We start from the raw sequence: 25301 nt of genomic DNA, 5'->3' as shown, positions 1-25301 counted from the left end.
AGTTGTAGTGTTCTGCTCTGTTGTTGTTGTTGTTGTTGTTGTTGTTGGTGGTGTTGGTGGTGGTGGTGTTGAGTCTAGAAAGATATTACAATTATTTGTCATTTCATTCAAAGAAAAGCCAAATAATGCAAGTCAGGATTTGAATCAGAATCAGAATCACTTTTATTGCCACAGTATGCAAGTTACATAGGAGGAATTTGTCTTAGTGTCTGTATGCAGCGTAGCGGTCACATCAATATACTGTACAGAGATAAGAAGTAGGAAGATAACTAAAGACAATCACAAAGTTGCAAGTGCAATCAAATCGAGTAAATATATACATGTACATGAGTGGTGTGGATAATAAGTATGAATTTACGTTGAATTTACATGAGATTTACAGACTGAGTTAAATAGGCGTTAAATAGGCAGTGGATTTACATGAATTTACAGTCGGAGTTAAATAAGAGTTTACATTGTATGTACATTATGTCTTAATCGGCCTCGGCTGGGTCTACTGGGCGAGGGTGTATGATGTTGGACAGACCCGAAACACCTTACGACCCCAGTTAACATCACTGATGACGCGTCCCAGCGCATGCTGAAGCATCGTGTCTTGAACCGTACATGAAATTTACAGGCTAAGTTAAATAGGCATTAAATGTGCAGTGGATTTACATGAATTTACAGTCCCAGTTAAACAGGCATTAAATTAGATATGAGTTACAGTTTTATTTGGTTTTATTTATTTTTATTTATTTGGTACCGTATATTTGTTACAATTTCTTTTTACAGTGCCAATAATGTACGCAATAAAATTATGCCTTTCATATGCCCTTTGTGAATGCTATGGTTTAATTTGAGGGGAATTCTTTGGAGAGGCATTAATGGGCTTGGCACGAAGTGCAGTTGGCATCAGGGAACTTCTGATCATTTACCACACGCCTCCTTCTGTAATTTGGGTAAAATCCTTGGCAGAGCGATGAGTTGAGTATAATATCATAGGATCACGCCTGATATTTTATTTGTTACACAGCAGTCCTAACTCCATCAAAATGGTGTTGAAGACAGTGCCTGGAGTTCTCTGGTTTATCTGTATATATAAATAAAATAGCTTAACTGGACACGTACTTGTTACTATAGTTGTTGGGATAGTTGTAATGTTTTCTTGAGTTATAAGAGCAGTCGTTGAGTCTGCAAATGAAAATGTTAGATTTTTTTTTTTACTATTACTGTAATTTACTGACTTAATATAAAGTACATTGACGTTCAAATTGACATAAGCACAGATTCAGATGTTGTCATTGATACTTACTGGTTATTACAGTAGGGGGTGTTGTTAGGACTGCTGTAGTGTTCTTCACTGTTGTTGCAATAGTTGTGGCTTCTGTAACTTATAATGAAGAGGTGATTATAAAGTCGGCATCAAGAAAACAGTTGTGTGTGCCGGAACATGACACTGATGACACATGACACATGAGAAAAATTGCACAACTTGTATTACTGTCTTTACTGTCAGGCCACACATATCAGAAGCTCAATGAATCAGCTTGAGAGGAAAAACATTGATTCATTCCAATTGATTAAATAAGTCAAAAGCCAGTAGTGGGGTAACAGCGTTTCAACAGGCACAGTTGTGCAATTACTGTTGAAAACCCCTATTTTGTAGTATTCAGGAATTCAGTGTAGTGCATAATAAATCACTTAACTTGGAGAATTGTGCCGCTAATGTATGTTGTTAAATCTTTGAAAACGATGGTGCTTTTATGTTATAGGTTTACTGTTGGTTTGTCTTGTGGTTAGCAGACTGGTTTTGTGCTCACACAGTCATTTTAAGGTGAGACAACTGTATAATAATACTACAACACAGATACATACAGCCCTTGAAAACATAATGACATTATTTTCATACCAGTTTGGGGAGTTGTTGATGGGCAAATCAAAAGACCTGTTTTAAAAGAAGAGAGGTTCGATTAATTTTTGGACCAATCTGAAATGCAGCTGGGGTTAATGAAGTAATTCAAATGAAGGTTTCAGCTCTTACTAGAGAAAGGCTGGCAAAATGTTCCATCTGGAGGAATGGCATTGATGCAGCCACATGTATTATCAATGGTGTCATCATCACATTTGCCAAAAGTGGTGCACAAATCACAAGGCCAGGTATACTGCTCCTCACATCTGCACTGAGCTGTTGTGCCATTTTGGGTACAAACTAGAGGATAGGAGGAATGAAAACACAAACACTAAAATTGCCAAATAGATAGTTGAGATAAGATGAAAAGTTCACAATGTACAATAAGGAATTTTGTTTATATGTTGCGCTTCTTTAGCCTGGTAAACCATCCGGTCACTTGAACTCACATTTTCTTATGTTCTGTCGGACCATCTGGCCTCCAACTGACCATCTGACCACCACCCCAGGGTGGGCGTTTTCAGAAATGTGCATGAGCCAATCAGGGACCTGCCTTGTAGTTGATATCATAACCGGCCAATCAGGGACGTCGCTGGAAAAATAATGGCTGCTCCCATGGCTCTTGCGAAGCAACGAGCAGTAATGATAACGTTCGTCAAATTGACATAGCGGTAAGTGCAGTTATTGCAGAAATAGACCGAATAACATCAAGTTCAAGAGATACTCAACAATTTTTTCACTTTTTTCTGCTGAAAATCAATGTATATGGGAATTTAGTAGTGTTGATGAATGCAGGTCAAAATCCTTACATTTAGTACAACTAAATGCTGCCTGAACCTCCTCCCCCCCTTGGCTGGTCTCAATGGTTTGTGATGTCACCACCTAAAGTGCTGTGCTGTCTCAGCCTGTTGAGTAACTCTTTAATAAGAACAAGGAGTATGTACCAGCGGAGTTTCTAAGCGGAAAAGACGTTTTCGCCGTTCTTCCGAGTGGATTTGGAACTGACTGGATCGGACGCTGATTGGCTGAAGGACTGGATTTGGCGATGCTGATTGGCTGAAGGAGTCTGTCTAGGCGAGTACTCACACCCACTGAAATGACTGTGGACAGCTTGGAGTCCAGACTGATACGTAGAGCGAAACAAAATGTGAGATCACAAATCAGGATGATTTTAACCAGGCTAACTCTTCTCACCCGTAGAGATGTTGACATCAGAGATTTGTATGGTGTTGCTGATGCTGATGGGGAAACTGGTGTTTCTCAGAAGACTCCTCAGTAGATTTATGACTGTAACATCTGTGGTGTTCAGCTCAATAGACACCAGGTATTCATAAACCAGGGGAGGAACTGGAGAGAGAGAAATCAGAAGGAAGGCGGGGAACATAAAGTCCAGCTGTATCACTTCAAATCTGTACTGTCGTCAGTCAAATACTGTGCTCTCAGTCTTACTTGTTGGTGGTGGAGAGGGGGTTGTAGGAGCACAAGCTGTGAAGTCTGTTGGGAGGAAGAGAGAGAGCAGTGGATGGTAAATAAGAACGAATATAGATGATGACCCTGTCTTCTTATAGGCCACATATTTAGTTCAAAACTGCACTAATTAACCAATATTTGATACCTCCACCCACCGTCTGAAGTCCAGAGAGAGAGAGAGAGAGAGAAAGAGAGAGAGAGAGAGAGAGAGAGAGAGAGAGAGAGCGCAGCAATATTTACTTTTCGGCCTGCAGGTGTAGGTGACTTCCAGGTATTTATACGTTCCACCACATGGATCAGTGAAGATGGAGTTGACTGCCGGCACAGAGCACCTGGTCTCCCCATCACATCTCTGAGACATCAGGTCCAAGGTTGAGGGCAGGACACAGTTGGTGTTGGTGATTTGGCTGGTCGGACGTCCAGAAGAGCAGATCCTGCGGTCGGTGCGACCGTAGTTCGCAGAAGTTACTTTTATTAGAGAGCGCCCACAGTCCAGGCTCGCTGTGTGCCCTTCGCAGGTCGGACCCAATGCTGAAATGAAAAGACAATCAACTCAAACTCAGCCACTGACTCTTCTGAGGTACAAGTTAGAAAGTTTAGTAAAAGGGTGTCCGGGTAGTGTAGCGGTAGATTCCCTGCCTACCAACACAAGGCTCGCAGGTTCGCGGCCCTGTGTTACCTCCGATTGGCGTACACGATTAGCTGTGTCTGCGGGTGGGAAGCTGGATTGAGGGTAGGTGTCCTGGTTGCTGCACTAGTGCCTCTTCTGGTTGCTCAGGGTGGAAGGGAACTGATGCGAATAGCGTGATCCTCCCACATGCTACATCCTGCCAGTGAAGCTCACCGCTGTCAGGTGAAAAGAAGGGGCTGGCAACTGCGCATGTGTAGGAAGAAGCATGGTGCTAGTCTAGGTTCTCCCCAGATCAGCAGAGGGTGGAGCAGCGACCGGGCCAGCAGGGGAAAAAATTGGCCAAGCACAATTTTTTTTTACAAAAAAAGAAAAATGCCTTTTATCACAAGCATGCTTCAGAGGACTGTAGGTGATGACCACTGTCTGTTTATTGGTCACATAATGTAATGTAAGTAGTTTAAAACTGCTTACTGTGTTGATCAACAGACTGACAATACTGTCCATCAGGAGGAAGGCCATTGATGCATCCACACGTGTCATCAGTGATGTTGTCACATGATCCGTACAGGAAACACTGGTCACATGACCAACGATACTGGTCCTCACATCTGCACTGGAAACCAGCACTGCTTGGAGAGCAAACTGGAGAGAAATATAGGCAATATCAATCTAATTGATATATGATATTGATATATATATATTGATATATATCTTACACATAAATGAACAAACCTACATGTATCTCTGTATGTATGTGTCTATTTCATTTTCCGGCCTGACAACATTCATATTTTGCACAGACAGGTAACAGACAGTGAACTAGGTAAATACTAAATGGGCAGAAATGGCTAATTAATGGCCAAAATGAGTGAACACAGGTTCAGCACCATGGATAACTCCATTCGTTAGCTACTACTGCTGGAGCACCTGCAGAGAATCAGTCAGGGAAGTGGACTATGAGAGGCTACATGCCAACTCTGTGAGCGAGGCCTGACTAAATGGCCAGTGATGATCTGCTCCAACAGGCATCAGAACTATCAGAACAATTTCCCAATTCACTTTAAATTTGTCATATCAAGGATTCTAAGATGCATTGTTCATTGAAACCTCATGAACTCAGTGAAGCTAATATGTATTAACCTATCATTCCTACCTGTAGAAATGTTGACATCAGAGATTTGTATGGTGTTGTTGATGCTGATGGGGAAACTGGTGTTTCTCAGAAGAGTCCTCAGCTGATCTATGACTGTAACATCTGTGGTGTTCAGCTCAATAGAAATCAGGTATTCATAAAATACTGGAGGAGCTGGAGAAAGATAAATCAAACACACAATGGTATCATGGTGAGAAACCAATTTAGTTGATGCCCTCCAACCATTTAAAACTCAATATTTTTAAACTCCGCCAGTGATGTTATCCTGTTCTGCCAATTGATTGCCACATCAAAAAATGCCTGTGCTACCTTATCTGTAAATAGACTCGTGGGTAGTACCCATAGAACCCATTCTTATTCAGATATCTTGAGGTGAGTGGTCAAGGGATCCCTTTGAAAATGGCCGTGCCAATTTTCCCCCATGAGAATTTTGCCTAGATTTAGAACATTTTTTAGCCCCCTTGCCGACAAGTTAGCATAAGATGGTTGGTACCAATGGATGCCTCAGGTCTTCTGGTTTCATATGATACCAGACACTTTGCTCTGGCATTAAAACTAAGTCCCAGATAGTCATTTGAATTATGGCTATAAAATTGGGAGATTAACGGGAGAAATTACCAATCAGAAGCACAGCAGGAGGGTTAAAAATAGGGACACTCCAGAAAAAATCGTGACTGTTGGCAATGGCAGGTATGGTAGTTGCTGCTGGTATTTGGACAGCTGTAGTGTTCACTCCTGATATGTTGTTGCAATAGATGTTGAGTTTAAAAATATGATATTAGTTATTCGTAATTTGATTAAATTAAAAGTAAAATAATGCAATACGTTTTTACAAAACTTTTTTTTTTTTTACAGTGCACGTTTTACCTTCGATCCGATAACTTTACACACTTACTGGTTATTACAGTTGTTGGTGTTGATGGAACAGTTGTCATATTCTGGTCTGTTGTTGGGATAGGTGTTGAGTCTGTAATGACAGGATTAATCATGAATTCTGAAATAGTTGGCATGATTTTGTCTTTAGCCTACATGGCCACAATGACACATTGCTATCAGATGTGACCAGCGCTGCATCGCTGCCTGTTGTGGTGAATCAGAGTATTTAGCTAATGGGACTAGCATGTCAATAACAATGCTAGTATGGACTGACCTACTTCTTACACTGCTGCTCTGTTTGGAACATTGTTGGCCTATACTGTATATTTGTTCAGATTTCCCAACCCCAATCTACCCTAATTTGTGCATTTTTCTTTTGAACTTAAATTTGTATTAATTTTTGCACATTTAGTCACATACAAAACAAACAATAAACAAACAAAAGACGAGCGTTGGGTATGTCAGTGTTACGTGAATACATTCTGTGGTTCATAAAAGTTCAGGTCTTCTTTCAGGGGTTAGGGTGGTGTCTCTGTGAAGAAGGGTTTCCTTGTAAGTTGTCCATTTGTCCCATTTTATTTCAAATTGTGTCTGTTGAATTCTCAGGATGTGTGTGAGCCTTTCCATTTGAAAAATCTCCTCTACTATATCCGTCCAATGAATCTGGGTGGGTGGTTCTTCCTTACACCATTTCCTTGTGATTGCCTTCTTGGTTGCTGCTAACAAGACTTTAACCAGATACTGATCCTCCCGCTGTACATTTTCGTTGGTTAAGTTACCTAGATAAAGCACCTCACACGTGTTAGGTACCTCGTATCCCAATATTGCTTTCAATTCCACCCATATTTCTTCCCAATATTTCCTAATTTTCTTACATTCCCAGAAAACATGAGCGTGATCTACATTTCTCTCCCCACAAAGCCTCCAACACATATGAGGTGCATCAGAAAATTTACTTTTTGTCTTGGCAGTAATAAAGAACCTCATGATATTTTTAATTTGTGCATTTTCAATAATTGATTTGATTTTTGGTTGGTTTTTGCAAATTTTGCACAGGACTACTGCAATACTATCAAGGAACCTCTGTCTTTTCATTCATTAATACACAGTAGAAGATGTTACTATCCCTTGTGCCAGAATCCAAGGTAAAAGACACAAACAAGGTAGAAGCCCAATCCAGATCAAACACCAGCAAACAGATAAACTGTAAATCTCTACCATGGTTATCATGTAATGCTCTTCACTGATTAGATTCTGTGCTCTCAGTCTTACTTGTTGTTGTTGGTGGAGACGGTGTTGTAGGAGGACAAGCTGTGAAGTCTGTTGGGAGGAAGAGAGATGTTACTGTAAATAAGAAGAAATGTACAGTAGCAACTGACCCTTGATGACGACCCTGTCTTCTTACAGGCCACATAATTAATTTAGTTCAAAACTGCTTACTGTGTTGATCAACAGACTGACAATACTGTCCATCAGGAGGAAGGCCATTGATGCATCCACACGTGTCATCAGTGATGTTGTCACATGATTCGTACAGGAAACACTGGTCACATGACCAACGATACTGGTCCTCACATCTGCACTGGAAACCAGCACTGCTTGGAGAGCAAACTGGGACAATTACAGATATTATGAGTGTCCTCTAGAAATACTGTATGTCCAATTTGTTTTGAGAGAGCAACTGATATATAATATTTGCATTGAAAAGTACGTCACATCCAAATTCTAAAATATAACTACACAGTGCCCAATTTTGAAAACCCTTGAACAGGTATTTCAGCATCTTTCCAAGTTTGAAAAGCAGGGAAATATTTGACAATTAAGACTCACTGATGATGATTTAACAATTTATGAAATAATTCAGTTTGACTCATTGCTGTTGTTACAATTAACAACAGCTTTGGAAATATGACTTGAATGCCGAAATTAATATGTAATTTGTGATTATTTAAAAAAACCTTATACTTTGGTCCCCTAGAATTCTAAATGACCAAAACTGTGAAAATAAGCAAAATAAGTTATTATCCTCACCTGTCGAAATGTTGACATCAGAGATTTGTATGGTATTGTTGATGCTGATGGGCAAACTGGTGTTTCTCAGAAGAGTCCCCAGTAGATTTATGACTGTAACATCTGTGGTGTTCAGCTCAATAGAAACCAGGTATTCATAAACAACTGGAGGAGCTGGAAAGAGAGAGAAATCAAAAGAATCACAACAAAACAAGATTATGTAATCTGATTACCTGTGGCAATAAAAGTGATTCTGATTCTCGTTCATCTACTGTCAGTTCTTCACTGATTAAATTCTGTGCTCTCAGACTTACTTGTTGGTGATGGAGACGGTGTTGTAGGAGGACAAGCTGTGAAGTCTGTTGGGAGGAAGAGAGAGCAGTGGGTGGCCAATAATATGTACAGTAGCCACTGACTATTCTGAGGTGCAATTCAAGTTCAAATTAAGTAATTTTGTATAGCTTTTTATCACAAGCATGTCTCAGAGGAGTGTAGGTGACGACTCTGTCTTCTTACAGGACACATAATTAGTTTCAAACTGCTTACTGTGTTGATCAACAGACTGACAATACTGTCCATCAGGAGGAAGGCCATTGATGCATCCACACGTGTCATCAGTGATGTTGTCACATGATCCGTACAGGAAACACTGGTCACATGACCAACGATACTGGTCCTCACATCTGCACTGGAAACCAGCACTGCTTGGAGAGCAAACTGGGACAAATACAGACACTATAAGTCTCTTCTAAGAAGAAATATGCCAACTATTATTTGAGAAAGCATTTCATGTACTGTACATCCTGACAAATATTCCAGATCCAATTTGCACAGTACCCAACTGTGAAATATTCTGAGCTGTTTTAATAGCAGCAAAGTGGACAAAAAGTATTGATTGCAATATATCACATAGAATACACATTTTGTCTGAATATATTCAAAGTAATAAAATATTGTTCATGATACAAATAATTGAAGAAAAGTCCAAGCATGTGTATACATCCCTACAATTCATCCTTCCTACCAGTAGACATGTTGACATCAGAGATTTGTATGGTGTTGCTGATGCTGATGGGGAAACTGGTGTTTCTCAGAAGACTCCTCAGTCGATTTATGACTGTAACATCTGTGGTGTTCAGCTCAACAGACACCAGGTATTCATGAAGAACTGGAGGAGCTGGAGAGAGAGAAATCAAAACAATCACACCAAAACAATATTCTCCTTCATCTACTGTCGGTTCTTTACTGATGAAATTCTGTGCTCTCAGTCTTACTTGTTGTTGGTGGAGAGGGTGTTGTAGGAGGACAAGCTGTGAAGTCTGTTGGGAGGAAGAGAGAGCAGTGGGTGGCCAATAATATGTACAGTACCCACCGACTCTTCTGAGGTGCAATTCAAGTTCAAATTAAGTCATTTTGTATAGCTTTTTATCACAAGCATGTCTCAGAGGAGTGTAGGTGACGACGCTGTCTTCTTACAGGCCACATAATTAGTTTAAAACTGCTTACTGTGTTGATCAACAGACTGACAATACTGTCCATCAGGAGGAAGGCCATTGATGCATCCACACGTGTCATCAGTGATGTTGTCACATGATCCGTACAGGAAACACTGGTCACATGACCAACGATACTGGTCCTCACATCTGCACTGGAAACCAGCACTGCTTGGAGAGCAAACTGGGGACAAATACAGACATTACTAGTCTCGAATATGCCAACACGTGTTTTCAGAAACTATTATCTACAATGGAAATTTTTTTAAGTGATTTAGGAGATTATTAAGAAATTCAGTTTGCTTACAAATATTTCCCACAGATGATTTGCTTGATTGTTGTTTTTCTAACAACTTTGAAAATAAGACTTGAATGCCGGAATGTATATATGTAATCTGTGATCATTACTTACTTACAATATAATCGAAAATTGTTGAATGAGCTTGAAATGTGTAAAAATTTAAGTTACTGTTCTTACCTGTAGAAATGTTGACATCAGAGATTTGTATAGTATTGTTGATGCTGATGGGGAAACTGGTGTTTCTCAGAAGACTCCTCAGTAGATTTATGACTGAAACATCTGTGGTGTTCAGCTCAATAAAAACCAGGTATTCATGAAGGACAGGAGGAGCTGGAGAGAGAGAATTCCAAAGAACACGAGGAAAAATAAAGTCCAGCTGTATCACTTCCAATCTGTACTGTTGTCACTCTTCACAGATTAAATTCTGTCCTCAGTCTTACTTGTTGGTGATGGAGACGGTGTTGTAGGAGGACAAGCTGTGAAGTCTGTTGGGAGAAAGAGAGGGTGTAGTGGATGGTAAAGAACAAAGGACAACCCTGTCTTCTTACAGGACACATAATTAGTTTCAAACTGCTTACTGTGTTGATCCACAGACTGACAATACTGTCCATCAGGAGGAAGGCCATTGATGCATCCACAGGTGTCATCAGTGATGTTGTCACATGATCCGTACAGGAAACACTGGTCACATGACCAACGATACTGGTCCTCACATCTGCACTGGAAACCAGCACTGCTTGGAGAGCAAACTGGGGACAAAGACAGATATTATGAGTCTCTTCTAAGAAGAAATATGCCTAATATTTTGGAGAGAGCAGTTGACATATAGTATAATATACTGTAGCCTATGCTTAGAAAAATAGTTCATATCCAAATTATAAAATATTATTATAGCCTACAGTGCCCAACTTTGAAAGACTTCGAACAGGTTGAAAAGCAGGGAGGTTTTGAGAGTGTCATGAGAGAAACCTATCTTTACCATTATCTTATGAATAAACACAAAATTGTCAGGATTAAATACGTATTTATTGCAGGGAACAAATTAGGAAGTCTTACCACTGCAGGGTCTCTGCTGATCTCCCCACAGGGAGAGACAGCTCACAGTATTTAAAGTATAATATGGGGTGGGGAAGATATAACAGGAAACTCAAAGCTTAGATACAAACACAAGCCTGCAGCACCATCTACAGGACTGGAGGCAAATGTCTTAAATACAGAATTTCTCCACAATGATGATGATTTAGCAACATGCAAAGTATTTCACTTTGCTTAGAAATATAACTCAAAGAGGATTTGATTCTTTGCTGTTTTTACAATTAACATCAGGTTTGAAAATAATGTCTTGAATGGTGAAATGTAAACATGTAATTTGTGATTATTTACTGTATACTTTGGTTGGGTAAAGTAGAATTTCAAATAAGCAAATTTAAAAAACAAGTTATTATTCCTACCTGTAGAAATGTTGACATCAGATATTTGTATGGTATTGTTGATGCTGATGGGGAAACTGGTGTTTCTCAGAACGGTCCTCAGTAGATTAATTACTGTAACATCGGTGGTGTTCAGCTCAATAAAAATCAGGTATTCATGAAGAACTGGGGGAGCTGGAGAGAGAAAGATCAAAGGAAACACTTACTTCAAATCTGTATTATTGCTATAATTTACTCCTTTGCACTGATTCAATTCTGTCCTCTCAGTCTTACTTGTTGGTGGTGGAGAGGGGGTTGTAAGAGGACAAGATGTGAAGTCTGTTGGGAGGAAGAGAGAGAGACAGACAGAGAGAGCGAGACAGAGAGCAGTGAAGAACAAATGTAGCCTTTGACACATCTAAGGTACAAGTTCTGTAATTTGTATAGCTGTTTATCACAAGCATGTCTCAGAGGACTGGTGATGACCACTGCGTATAGGCCACATAATTAGTTTCAAACTGCTTACTGTGTTGATCCACAGACTGACAATACTGTCCATCAGGAGGAAGGCCATTGATGCAGCCACACGTGTCATCAGTGATGTTGTCACATGATCCGTACAGGAAACACTGGTCACATGACCAACGATACTGGTCCTCACATCTGCACTGGAAACCAGCACTGCTTGGAGAGCAAACTGGGGACAAATATAGATATTATGACTCTCAAATATGCCAACCAATGTGTTAAGAAACCATTTGATGTATCTCCAATAGAAAACATTTCAGATCCAAATTACACAGTGCCCAAATACAAACAAACAAACAAACAAAAATCTGTGATTATTTCACAATGCATTAGACTTGTATTGGTTAATGTCTAATTTAAAATGGTTGAAAAACATACAAGAATAAAAACCATAGTAGCCTATTAGTCTCACACCTGTAGAAATGTTGACGTCAGAGATTTGTATGGTGTTGTTGATGCTGATGGGGAAACTGGTGTTACTCAGAACGCTCCTCAGTTGATCTATGACTGTAACATCTGTGGCGTTCAGCTCAATGTCAATCAGGTATTCATAAACAACTGGAGGGACTGTAGGAAAAGAAGGGGATATTATCACAAAAATATGTCCTTTTTGGTTACAGTATAATTGAGCAGAAATGGGGTCCTATAGTAGTACATATTCATTTCCTTGTATTACAGAGTCAATTTCAGTGAACATGTCATTAAGTAATTGTCCAAAATGCCCCTCAGTTGCTCTGTGATACAACTGCAATTTTATTTTTTTAACCATAAGTTTAACATGTTTCTTATGGTCCCCCCCCCCCCCAATAATTTGACACATAAAGTGTATCATACTTTTACCTGTAAAGATTATATCAATTTCTGTGATGTTTACTGTGTCACTGAGTCTTATGGGAAAACTGGTGTTGCCCACAATGTCCCTCAGTTGCTCGATCACCGTTCTGTCACTGGCGCTGATTTCAATCTCAGCGATGTATTCATATGGTGGGAAGAGTTCTATGGAGGGGAGATACAAAAAGACACTCGTTAGCCTGCAACACATTCTCCACGTTGTGAGATACGTGCCTCACACAGAGGCCTAACTGCAGACTGAAAACAAGAAGATGATGTTAAAAAGTTGAATTATGTAAAGCCCATTAACACTAATAGCCTTGTATAAGCATAAGCATGATAAAAGCCCGCGTCACCTGAATGTGTCTGGCAGTACTGCCCATCGGACGGAAGGCTATTGATACATCCACACGTCCCGTTAATGATGTCATCACAAGCTCCGTATTTGATGCAGGTGTCAGACGACCAGGCAAACGGCTCCTCACACTGGCACTGGAAGCTGGTACCGTTTGGATAGCACACTAAACACCACACATGAGAGAGAGAGGGAGAGAGAGAGAGAGAGAGAGAGAGAGAGACACACAGAGAGAGAGAGAGAGAGAGAGAGAGAGACAGAGAGACAGAGAGACACACACCCACACACACAGAGAGAGACACACACAGAGAGAGAGAGAGGTAAATATGTCAGCCTACGTTGATATTCTTACACATGCAGGCCTCGAACTATATCAAACTACCGTAAATTCCGGACTATAAGCCGCACCGGTGTATAAGCCGCACCTTCAAAGTTGACTATTTTTTACATATATAAGCCGCACCGGACTATAAGCCGTTTGTTTTAATGGTATTTTTTATTTTTTATTTTTATTTTTTATTGTGTTTTAATGTTTAATTACCATATGTAAGGGTTCATGCACAGAGGGGATTGTCGGGAAAGAGATGGCTGTTTGAGGAAGCTCCCATTTATTAACATTTCAACAAAACAACATAACACAACACCACCTGTGTTGTTTTTTACAGTGCACACAGTGTCATACAGTGTCATACAGTGTGGTGAAAAGAGGGCAAGAGAGGAAATTAAAACAGAAGTGGATTTATAGTTAGAAAGAGTGCTAAAAAAGAGTTTTTTTTTTTTTTTTTTTTTTTTTTTTTTTTTAATCCATAGATAAGCCGCACCGTTATATAAGCCGCAGGGGCCAAAAAAGGCCAAAAAACGGGGAAAAAGGTGCGGCTTATAGTCCGGAATTTACGGTATATCAAACATTTTACTGATTTATTGAATTGCTGGAGGTCAAATTCAAGATTCCAGATTTATTTGAATAGCCATAGTGAGTAATTAGACATCATCCCAGATGACCATCATCATCACCACCATCATCTTCCTCATCATTAGCGGTGACATCATCTATCATCATCAGTGACATCATCTAACAAACACCTCACTCTCTTTCCTAGGGAAAGACCAGCAGTTGTTTACAGCCACAAGCTGGGTATAAGTTGAAATATTCTGCAAGTGCCGATAGAGTAGGCAACATTTTCTTGCAGATGATGACTTCCTGTCTGTTACTGTCCTCTTACCTGTGGTGACTTCCTGTCTGTTACCGTCCTCTTACCTGTGGTGACTTTGATGTCTGTGACATTCACTTTGGGGCCCAGAGCCAGAGAAAAGCTGTTGTTGTTAAGTAGGGTCTTGAGGACGCCGACTGTCTCGAAATCAAACACATTCAGCTCCAGTTCCACTTCATACTCAACCAGAGCTAGCAGTGCTGTGAGGAAAAACGTGACAATGTGTCAATCTTTTTGGTATATTGTCAGAAAGACTTGAACATTAGGGTAGTTCAGGTGCAGAAAGGTATCGGCATATACTTTTATTAATCTGGGTTTGGGACAACCAGTCTTTTTCTGCTGGTCGTAAGGTGGTGGTCACATGGGACATTTTCAAATTCACCAACCTGATATTGGCTGATTGGAAGTCATGTAAGAAGTAATGACCTGCTATTGGCTGATTGGAAGTCATGTAAGAAGTGATGACCTGCTATTGGCTGATTGGAAGTCATGTAAGAAGTAATGACCTGCTATTGGCTGATTGGAAGTCATGTAAGAAGTGATGACCTGCTATTGGCTGATTGGAAGTCATGTAAGAAGTGATGACCTGCTATTGGCTGATTGGAAGTCATGTAAGAAGTAATGACCTGCTATTGGCTGATTGGAAGTCATGTAAGAAGTAATGACCTGCTATTGGCTGGCAGTAATGGCCTTCAGCTGGGATGGCGTTGATGCATTTGCAGATGCCACTGGTTATGTGATCACAGGCTCCATATGTCACACAGCTGCTGTATGGCCACGCAAACTGCTCCTCACATCGACACTGGAAGCCAGTGCCACCGGCCGAGCACACTGTGGGAAGAGAAGTTTTAGCTTCAATGTAATATTGGCAGTATTAATAATATAAGTATATAGTAGAAGCTAAGCTAATATATCAGTGTGGATCTGCGATTCTTTATTGTCATAATTGGTCTATTAACAATATACAATGGATATTAGGGATGGTATATGCATACATGTATCTCATGATACGATTTGATACACCATGTGCGGTTCATGATTTGATCAAACGACAATAGACTAATACGATTTCTGAGACACAAATCTTTCTGTCTCAGAAATCACTGATTCTTTCCCACGATACGTATTGTCACATTTTCGTATATTGCGATATACTGAAGTTTGATATCTCGTCCCATCCATAATTGATCATCATCATCATCATGTAGCAAAGAATCTCGGCAATAGGTTCTTTGTCTATTTACAGTGGGTCCAGTTGTTCTGTGTTAAAGTATGTTGTACTCACCAGTGGCGATACCAATGCTAGAGATTTGTGTGGAATTGTCAAGCTGGATGGGAAGACTAGTAGTGTTCACAAAGGTCCTGATTTGCTCTATTGTTTCTGTATTTGAGGCATTCACTTCTACTTCAATCATGTAAGTCCATCCATCTGTCGGCACTGCAAAGAGTGAAATGAGAAAGGACACAATATGAATCTCTGGCAACCATAAATGTATTATTTGCAGTCTATTATTAACATATCCTATGGAATTGTATTGGAAAAAAAAACATCTGCCACAAGTTAATTGGAAGCACAACAGTTTCTAATAAAACACTGTATTTGTCATTCTTGCCAAAAGTCATGATTTGCAGTTTCCTGAATTTGCGTCGAGCCATTTTTCAGTGAAAAGCCATCAAATCTTCTGTTTGTGCGTCCAGCCTAATAATCACACAGTTTCTTGAAAAATCTCTCTTGAATATTCATTCATCAGACTAACCATTATTATATTATTATTATTATTATTATTATTATTATTATTATTATATTTACTAACCATTCCTTTTCCCTCTGATGTGAGGTAACACGTTCTCAGCGTGGTGCACCTGAAACAAGACGATAAATCAGCTTGAAAAGTTTCATCAAGTCCAAAGATTTTCTACTGAGTGATATTTTTGCTTTTTGAAAATAATAGTTTTCTGGATACGCTTTGTTTGATTTAACAGTGCTCATGAACAGGAAGTAAGGCCTTGGTTTAGCTTGACCTTCTCATATTTGCTTTAGGTCAGCATCTACTATGGTAAACACAGGGCCTACCGGTGAAACCAGACTTGAAATCTCAATGAATTCCTGTGTTTCCAAAATATGGAGTGTCACTAGAAGGGCAAAGACGATCAAGCCATTCTTTGATATTGCCATTCCTATGAAGAGAAGCAGAGGCAGAAAAAAACAAGAACAAACACACAAGAAAGTCATCTTCTAACAATGTTCATGTCTCTTGTTTTCTTGTTGCAGTTATTATTCACTTCAGACTAGACAGCTTAAATGCAGCTACAGCATGAATGACAGCCCCCTTATCAATTGTTTTCTGTATTAACTTTTAGATTCTTTCTTTTTTAATCATTGACATCTGTTCACATCATGTCTTTTATGCTCTGTGAATTGCTATGTAAATCTGTTTTTGAAAAGCTGCTATACAAAATAGCGCTGATTTCTTTGTCATTATTATTGCCAACATGCCATTTTTGTGACCACCATCCCCTCCCCTCCCCTCCCCTCCCCTGCCCTCCCCTGCACCCCTTAACTGCAAGCTTGCTCCACTACTGTATGTCCATGTATTGATAAGAACAACAGCTAAATTCCAAAAACAAAATATGCAATTGAATTGAAGATAGAATATCATGACTTGACACTGGTTGGCCAGAAGTTGTCGTTTTGATTTCAAGATACTTTTAAGGCCGGGCCAGCTAGATCTTTCTGCCAAGCATCTCAGATGTTTTATGCCCCTAAGGGGCCAAAGTGCAGTCTGAGATCTTCAGATCTTCATGACGTCCTGCTGGGCTGAAGTCGTTTCCATCCAGTCCACTAGCCTCGCACATGTGGTTCAAAATCACTCCCCTACAACACTTCTTAAAATGTGTTTACACATTATAGGATTTTTCAGAATTAGGCGTATATTTTATTCCTGTTTAATTTGCTGTGCATATTCATAATGTAACCCAGATTTTAAAGATTTATTGTGTGCGGCATTTTATGCTGTATTTGATAGGAATAGTGGGAGAGAGAGAGAGGGGAGGACATGCAGCAAACGACTGGAGATCCGAACCCGGGTTGCTGCGGAAAGGACTGAGCCTTAAATTGTATGCGCTACACGTGAGCCACCACCAGGGTAACAAGCCATAACCCAGATTTCCAATTCATTTCTTGTGATTTTATTGTTACCATATTGCTGTTACGTTCTTTTTAAAGTTCATTCTCAGCGACCTATTTCAATATAATTTCGTTACGTTAAAGACCGCCAGAGGTCACCGCTACTTCCTGGTTACAGCTCCCGACTCTGGCGTATGCTTTGTCATACGACCACAAGAGGACGCATTCGTAAACATCGGCCATTTTAACCCCCTTAAAAATCGACCAATGTTGTCATTTTCCTTGTGAGGACGGCCTGCACAAAAGGTGAGATTTTATACCAAACAATGTTTTAGCAAATTGTGCTAATAGCGTGGAAACATTACATTATGTAAATTAAGTCAAAGCACAGTTCAGAATGTGTTCATACCGGTTTTAATTGGAACGACTTGGGACTGGCACCCACGCAGTGTGCTCTGGCAGAGGTTATAAACCATCATGAATTTAATAAAAGAATAAATGACATAAATTAGAATCATTAGAAAAATTAGAATCATCATCAGTCCATACAGATGGACTGTATGGAGTAGACTAGTAGTAGCAGAAGTATACAACTTTACTATTATATTGTTGTTTTTGATTTTTCATATTACTAATATTAATGTTCTAGCAACCTGTCATTGTTTTCACTTGTTTTGTTTTGGTCTAAGAATGTAGGCTAAATGTAAAAAGGGTAGGACCGTAGGCATAAGGCCTATAGCTTCAGCCTACATGTTTTCGGTGTAGGACTGAAATACATTTCTACTACTAGGCTACTAATACTACCATATAACAACAAGAACTTGTGCCAAAGAAAATGTCTTGACAGGTTCCTCATCACTTAATACGTTCCTCATTCCAAGGCTGTCAACCTAGCTGTCAGCAGCATTTGGTGAATCTATTCTCTACTACTCTACTTCTAAATTCCTGACTCACACCTTGAGAAGCCAAGCAACATAAACAATAGACCTACATTATTTTCCTGTTGGCCACTGGACCCGTTTATTTTGATTTGATTTCTTTCTTTATTTTATGATGAATACATACCTTTAATGGCTTATCCTCTGCAATGTAACCTTAATTGCATCGGTCAGAGACGCCCCCGCATGGTGTTGGTTAATCATGTTCCTACAGCAGTCTATCAGCAGACATCTAATGGAAATAAGAGAGAGTGAGAGGGGGGGGGGGATTTTTTCCATTTCATTTATTGAGTTTAAAATTCTAGGGACAGTGCACATTAATCAACATTTCTGTAAATGCGCCAGTTTAGCCAGCTTGGCTAATTTTCAACCGTAGTCCCGGGGCAGTAAGATGGTAAAAACTGCTCAAACAAAAAGTACATTCAAACAGGAACAGCAATACTGTACCTATAGTGCCACATCACATACAATAACATAAAATACATATACAATAAGGAATAATACATAGAAACATAAAACAAAGCACGTTGTGTTACACGGTATGGTCACACACTTGATTGTCTCTCAACCAAGATTTTAAGTTGACTTTAAAGGAGCGGTAAGTGTCACAGTGTCTAACGGCCTGTAGTGGGAGACTGTTCCATGTGTGAGCTGCTCTCACTGAAAAGGCTGCCTGTCTGAAGACAGACCTCCTCATAGGAATTAAACAATCACCTCTTGCCACAGACCTGGTGCGTCTGTCATCCATTGTTGTTTGCTTAACAAAAGCACTAAGGGGGGGAGGGGCCAAGCCATGCAGAATCTTATAAACAAGACTGGCGTTTGTGATTTTAATGAAATTATCCCAGCTTAGTAGATTTTGATTTCTTAGGCAATGACAGTGATGATGGGTGTTTGGCTTCCTGTCAAGCACTGTAAGAGCCTGGTGGTATACTGACTGTAAAGGTTTGAGTGCTGTAGGGTGAATGGAGGTATTATGGGACATAGCGTATTATGGGACACTTAAGCTATAGAGGCTATATTTTCTTGCCTGATGAGTGAAAATAAAAACTTTTTTTTCTGAGCCCTACCTGTGAAACTACACAATCAAAATCGCATGCCCTCATTGGTGTGACATCACATATGTGGGCGGGGCAAGCTTCAAACAGGAGGTTGACCCTGCAGGGCATGAGGTGAGGAAAATGACATAAGCTTTAGCTAGTTTTCATCATAAGGTCATAAAATTCTCATAGCTAATATATTGCACAAACTTTTGATGGAACATGAATATGATGCATGTTTGCAACCAAAAACAAAACAAAAACAAAACAAAACAAAGTTTTATTTTTGGAATTAGGTTGTTTTCATTTTGTCCCATAATACGAAACACGGTTTCGTATTATGGGACAGTATGTTTTCATATTATGGGACAGTGCTAAAAGGCTTTGCTAATGAACAAAATTATCAACCTTGCAATAGAGAACCATTGTTTATTCTCTAGAATAGATTAGTGGTTACCAACAAATAGGCAGGCAAAAAAAAGCTGACCACTTCAATTGGTTAATATTAATAGACTCTGAATCATCCTAGCCCTAACCCCAACCCTAAACATAATCATCCCAGCCTGACCTTCAACTTAATCATCCTAACCTTAACCCCGACCCTCAACTTAATCATCCTAACCCTAACCCCAACCCTCAATTTAATCATCCTAACCCCAACCCTCAACTTCATCATCCTAACCCCAACCCTCAACTTCATCATCCTAACCCCAAACCTCAACTTAATCACCCCAGCCCCAACCCTCAACTTAAGCATCCTAACCCTAACCCCAACCACCAACATACTCATCCTAACCCTAACCCTCAACTTAATCATCCTAACCATAACCCCACCACTCAATTTAATCATCCTAAACCTAACCCCAACCATCAACATACTCATCCGAACCCTAACCCTCAACTTAATCATCCTAACCCAAACCCCACCCCTCAACTTAATCATTCTAACCCCAACCCTCAACTTAACCATCATAACCCAATGCCTCAACTTAATCATCCTAACCCTAACCCCACCCCCCAACTTAATCATCCTAACCCTAACCCCACCACCCAACTTAATCATCCTAACCCTAACCCTCAACTTAACCATCCTAACCATAACCCCACCCCTCAACTTAATCATTCTAACCCTAACCCTCAACTTAATCATCCTAACCCTAACCCCACCCCTCAACTTAATCATCCTAAACCTAACCTACTGTTAACTCAACAACTAAGGGGGTTGTTGTGACAGTGAGGGCAGGCCGATTGTTGTTTGAATTGTTTACAGAGTTTTAAACATTAAATAAAACAGTTTAAATGAACATGGAGTGTTAATTTATAAAGATGAATAGGAAAAGTAAGATGTGCATGTCAGATTATATCAAAGTATGAATTAAATTGTGTAGTAAATGCTTACACTAGCCTAAATTCATCATAAGGCATCTGTCCCATAATACGAAACATTTTGTCCCATAATACGAAACGTTACAGAAAAAAGGGATTTTGGGTCAGTTCACACAAAAGAGGATGCCACGCCTCCTTGGAATATAATGTAACCTTCATTCCACCTCAGAAGGTTAGGTAACATCTTGACTATTACAGAAATGTATCATGTGTTGGGCTATTTTTTTTAATTGATGGCAAAAAAGCTTCCACAAGGCGAAAAGTCAAAAAGTGTCCCATAATACCTCCATTCACCCTACAGGAGGCCTGAGCCCAGCTAGTCAAGCAGTAAGACAGATGGGACATGATCATAGCATGAAAAAATAGCGTTGCTGCCCTGCTATTTAGACAGTTCCTAATATGGCGGAAATTGGACAGGTTGAACTTCACTATGTTTGTCACATTCTTAATTTGCTTTTTAAAGGTCAGATTTGAGTCAATTGTTAAACCAAGATATTTTATATCAGTTACTACTGTCAGCTTTCCCCCCCCCTGCAGCATTCTCCCACAGGCCATCGGCGCTATTACGGGCCTTAACCGCAAAAAAACGTGCCTTGCGCCTGTTTCGGCAAGATAGCAATAGGCTTTAGGCTGCCAAATGCGCTTTAGGCCGAATGGGCGTGGCGCAGTCCCAAAGTGGGCGTGTCGGCGCTAAATACCAGCCTAGTCATATCTTGGGAGCTGGCCTACATTTAGCGCTTTGCGCTTTTCAAAAGCAGGCCTATTCTTTGCCTTCACTGCTTCTTCTCTGTCACCCTTCTCTCTCTCTCTCTCTGAGTTCCCAGCATGCATTGTGTTTCTTCATTTCGCTACTAAATAGCCACCAAATGAGCCAAAATAGATATAAAAGGTAGTTCTAAATTAATGTGTAATGGTAACACAGCCTGCCATTGTCAACATTTCAATATTGGACCAAATAAAACCTCGAAATGAAAACACCACCCTATGTGAAACATATATGTCCTCCTGGGCATATATATACCCCTTGTCGAGTTAACGTGATTTAGAGAAGTAACAGCGGAACGCGCTTCGGAACGCGCTTCTAATGGCATCTGCTATACTGTGATGTCCGTCCAATAACTTGGCCCTATTTCACATTTAGTTTTACAATAAAAACACATTTATGCAATGACTTGACATAATGTAGGGTATATTTATGTGCATCATCCTTCCTGCAGCAGGCGAGAGAAAATGATATCTTTCTGGACAAACTTTCACCAATCTAATAGGCTATATTTTTCTAGCTGATGCATAGAACATTATTTTCACTTTGATCTTGCTATAGTGTAGCGTATTTACATGCTTGCAGTATTGAAACTGCAGTTAGATTGGTTTGAGAAGCATAATAATATGGAATAATAGCCTATAATGCAGACAGACAGGCTGGATGAAGGGAGGGGGGGGGGGGGGGGGCAGAGCGTTTGGCTTTCGTCTGGTTTTGCGGGATCACTGGAATTGGAGCTAAAAAGGCAAGCGTGCGATTCGTTTATTGCACTTATCCAATGAGCATGACGGTGCATAATTTTACGCCTAAAAGGCGTGGTTGTAATGCTTTGGGCTGCATCTAGCGCCAGCACGACGATATCAAGTGCGCCTTTCCACGCCCACTGCTTTGATCTGCGCCTGCCGCTCGGCCTAGAAACTGCGCCGATGCAACGATAGGTGTTCGATCATCTGTTGTTTGATGGCTTTGGGGGAGAAGTTGAACCTTGAAAGCTTGGCAAGTAGAACAGCATGATCCACTGTGTCAAATGCTTTCTTTAGACCTAGAAATACGGCTCCAACATCTCCCCCCTTATCTAGCTTAGATCTAATATTCTCCAGGAGAAAGCAGGTGGCAGTCTCTGTAGAATGGTTTGATCTGAAACCAAACTGCATGGGATGCAATCTAAAAGGGCTGTTGTTAAGGTGGTTAGTAAGTTGTTCTGCTACATGTGTGCGTGCGTGCGTGTGTGTGTGTGTGTGTGTGTGTGTGTGTGTGTGTGTGTGTGTGTGCCTGCGCGTGCGTGCGTGCGTGCGTGTGTGTGTGTGCGCGCGCGCGCGTGTGCGTCTGACTGTGTGTTTACGCACATGTGCGTGTGTGCGGGTTGGTGTTTTCTAAGAGAAAAAACAAAGGATACCTGTCAAATAAAACTGTAAATCAACAGTCTGATCATTGGTGCTTCACAAAAGAAATACAATTTCAACTTCAGAAACAAACGACTCACATAATTGCATGTTGCACCAACATAAACAGTGCAAGTGCAATTAAAACTAGGTCAGCACTAGGTCTAGTCACTAGAGTCTAGTCACTAGACCTACAGTTGACCTTTAAGTGCAGAGGAGAGCATTATTTTGTCAAAGTGATCAGAACAGAGTGACAGTTCCTGCCAAACAGAGGAGACAATTATTTTGTCAAAGTGAACCTGAACAGAGTGACAGTTCCTGCCAAACTTGATCCGTTAAGCACATTAAGCACAGTAAGACTGCATGACCTCCTCCACAAATGATCCTGTAATGTGGTGTGTCTCACTCTGACTGTCTCCCATGGCACAAACACAACACAACTTCACCCCCCCAGCATGTCCCTCAGGAGGACATGCTGGGGACACCAGTGTGCGGCTGGTGTCCCCAGCATGTCCCTCAGGAGGACATGCTGGGGACACCAGTGTGCGGCTGGTGTGACCGGTCTAATCTCTTAACAAGGGCGCGGAAATGCAACTACCTGCACTTCGAGACGCTTTGCGTCGCTTCAGCGTCTGGTGTATTTGCACCATCATTTTCACTGGCTCGTGCACACTGCAGCAAATGTTTTCACTTGTAGTATCTTGCAGTTGCTGCTGCCAATTCATTTTCTATTGGATGCGTCGCTCATCGCCTTCCAAAGCATGCTGGGATACCTGGCGGCGGACGACAGCAACGAGAGGAGGGGCCGAATTCAACTGGACCAATTCAAAAACGGAAAGACAGCAAGAGAGCCAATCAAGCTGCAGCAGCACCAACAGACCAGCCAATCAAGCTGCAGCAGCACCAACAGACCAGCCAATCAAGCTGCAGCAGCGCCAACAGACCAGCCACTCAAGCTGCAGCAGCACCAACAGACCAGCCAATCAAGCTGCAGCAGCACCAACAGACCAGCCAATCAAGCTGCAGCAGCACCAACAGACCAGCGACACAGCTAACCTCGCATCACCAGGCTCTCTCAGAGGAGGCGTTACTACACGCAGGAAGACAGAAGAAGACCCGCCCCGTCTTCCGGTGGTCCGCAGTGTTTTCGTTCCCCCATAGAAATGCAGCAGTAGGCAGCTACAACGCTGATGAAGGCTTCTTGCTGAAACGCGTACGTTGTTGTATTGTTTGAAACAGGAATAAAACCCTCAAAGGACATTTTTGAGTGCTGGCTCCTTCTCTCTACTGCTCTATGGAAACTCCTGTGCCTTGCACCTAAAACTTTTTTATCCGGTGAGTGTGCGTGCTGATAGCTCCCCAGCTAGTCTGCTTTGAACGCAGTAGGCAGCCTAACCTCGCCAGTCGCTACGAGTTAGAGAAAAAATAAGAAGCATGGCCATACCAAACGAAATATTCTAAGAAGTACTTGAAGAAACTTGCCGGATCCATAATAACATTACGTCTGAGCGGAACGCAATAATTGAGCGCAATATTTTCCTGGTCTTTTGGTTCCGGGTCTTCTGCCCGTAGCCGGAAGACCCGGAACGAGGTTTTTCCATCCAGGCTAAACACAACGACAAGTGACTACAAGCGACTGGCACTGCTCTGGAGTGCCAGCACTGTTACATGTGAATAGTGTGAAGGCGTACTATTCGATCTGAATCACAGGTGCTTGACTTTCACAAAGGGACTGTTGTCACACATGTACAAATCCTGATTATGGTGGAGAACAAACTCCCTCCTGTGGTAACCTGAAATCATCTTTTCAGTAGACTGACTGTGACCTGAGCCACCTGCTTTTACACCAACTAACTGTAGTGCTTCTAGAAAATACTTTCACTCTCTTACACTCTGGGATTTTGATAGCCCATTTCACTCTGCTCCTACAACACAGTCATGAAAGGGGCTAGGATTTTGAGTGTGGTTTGATTATTTACGTCGTCTTACCTTATTATTATTATTATTATTATTATTATTATTATTATTATTATTATTATTATTATTATTATTATTATTATTATTATTATTTACATTGTCTTACCTTGCGCGTGTGACTTAGTTTGACTGGAGTTTGACTTGATACATTGTTGTTTGTCATTGGTCTGCAACTTTTATCTATCTTGTCTACCTTGAAAGAAAAGTCAGAATCTCAACGCTATTAACCTGCTTAAATAAAGGTTAAATAAAGTACTTATTCCAATACTAATCTAAACGTGCTCTGATACTAATCTAAAACTTTCAACAGAAAACTTTCTACCTCTCCCCTTGGCTATAATTATTTCCCCTTTCGCTTCCCTATCATACATAGCTATCACGTACTTTGTCTGTCATCATTCAACTCTGTGAAAGGAATATTTGGTCAGGTGTCAGGTATGCTGGCCTGTGGCTCTGAAACCAGCTCACTCTGTCCTGTCAGTTGTAGTATTAGTGACCCGGTCAATTTAGCTGTGTCTGTTTTACTATT

General features: G+C 40.7%; 1 protein-coding gene across 1 annotated transcript in view; it reads right to left on the bottom strand.

Moving 5' to 3' along the window:
- The window catches only part of LOC310782416 (uncharacterized protein), a gene marked incomplete at its 5' end in the record, with an annotated part of 53275 nt that extends 29827 nt beyond the window's left edge, over positions 1-23448 (bottom strand). Inside the window, 23 exons of the mRNA XM_083643076.1 lie at positions 3086-3238; positions 3602-3892; positions 4464-4634; positions 5146-5298; positions 6041-6112; positions 7294-7341; positions 7462-7632; positions 8053-8205; positions 8346-8390; positions 8578-8748; positions 9056-9208; positions 9306-9350; positions 9538-9708; positions 10003-10155; positions 10404-10574; positions 11277-11429; positions 11529-11573; positions 11761-11931; positions 12177-12329; positions 12950-13114; positions 14207-14359; positions 14826-14990; positions 23394-23448. Of these exons, the coding sequence (XP_083499202.1) occupies positions 3086-3238; positions 3602-3892; positions 4464-4634; positions 5146-5298; positions 6041-6112; positions 7294-7341; positions 7462-7632; positions 8053-8205; positions 8346-8390; positions 8578-8748; positions 9056-9208; positions 9306-9350; positions 9538-9708; positions 10003-10155; positions 10404-10574; positions 11277-11429; positions 11529-11573; positions 11761-11931; positions 12177-12329; positions 12950-13114; positions 14207-14359; positions 14826-14990; positions 23394-23448 (3181 nt within the window). The remainder of the gene's footprint in view (positions 1-3085; positions 3239-3601; positions 3893-4463; positions 4635-5145; positions 5299-6040; positions 6113-7293; positions 7342-7461; positions 7633-8052; positions 8206-8345; positions 8391-8577; positions 8749-9055; positions 9209-9305; positions 9351-9537; positions 9709-10002; positions 10156-10403; positions 10575-11276; positions 11430-11528; positions 11574-11760; positions 11932-12176; positions 12330-12949; positions 13115-14206; positions 14360-14825; positions 14991-23393) is intronic.
- Between the last annotated feature and the right edge of the window lie 1853 nt (positions 23449-25301).

This window comes from Poromitra crassiceps, assembly GCF_964638095.1.
Source record: "Poromitra crassiceps genome assembly, chromosome: 9".
NCBI lineage: Eukaryota > Metazoa > Chordata > Actinopteri > Beryciformes > Melamphaidae > Poromitra > Poromitra crassiceps.
This window is presented reverse-complemented; position numbering and strand designations above follow the sequence as displayed.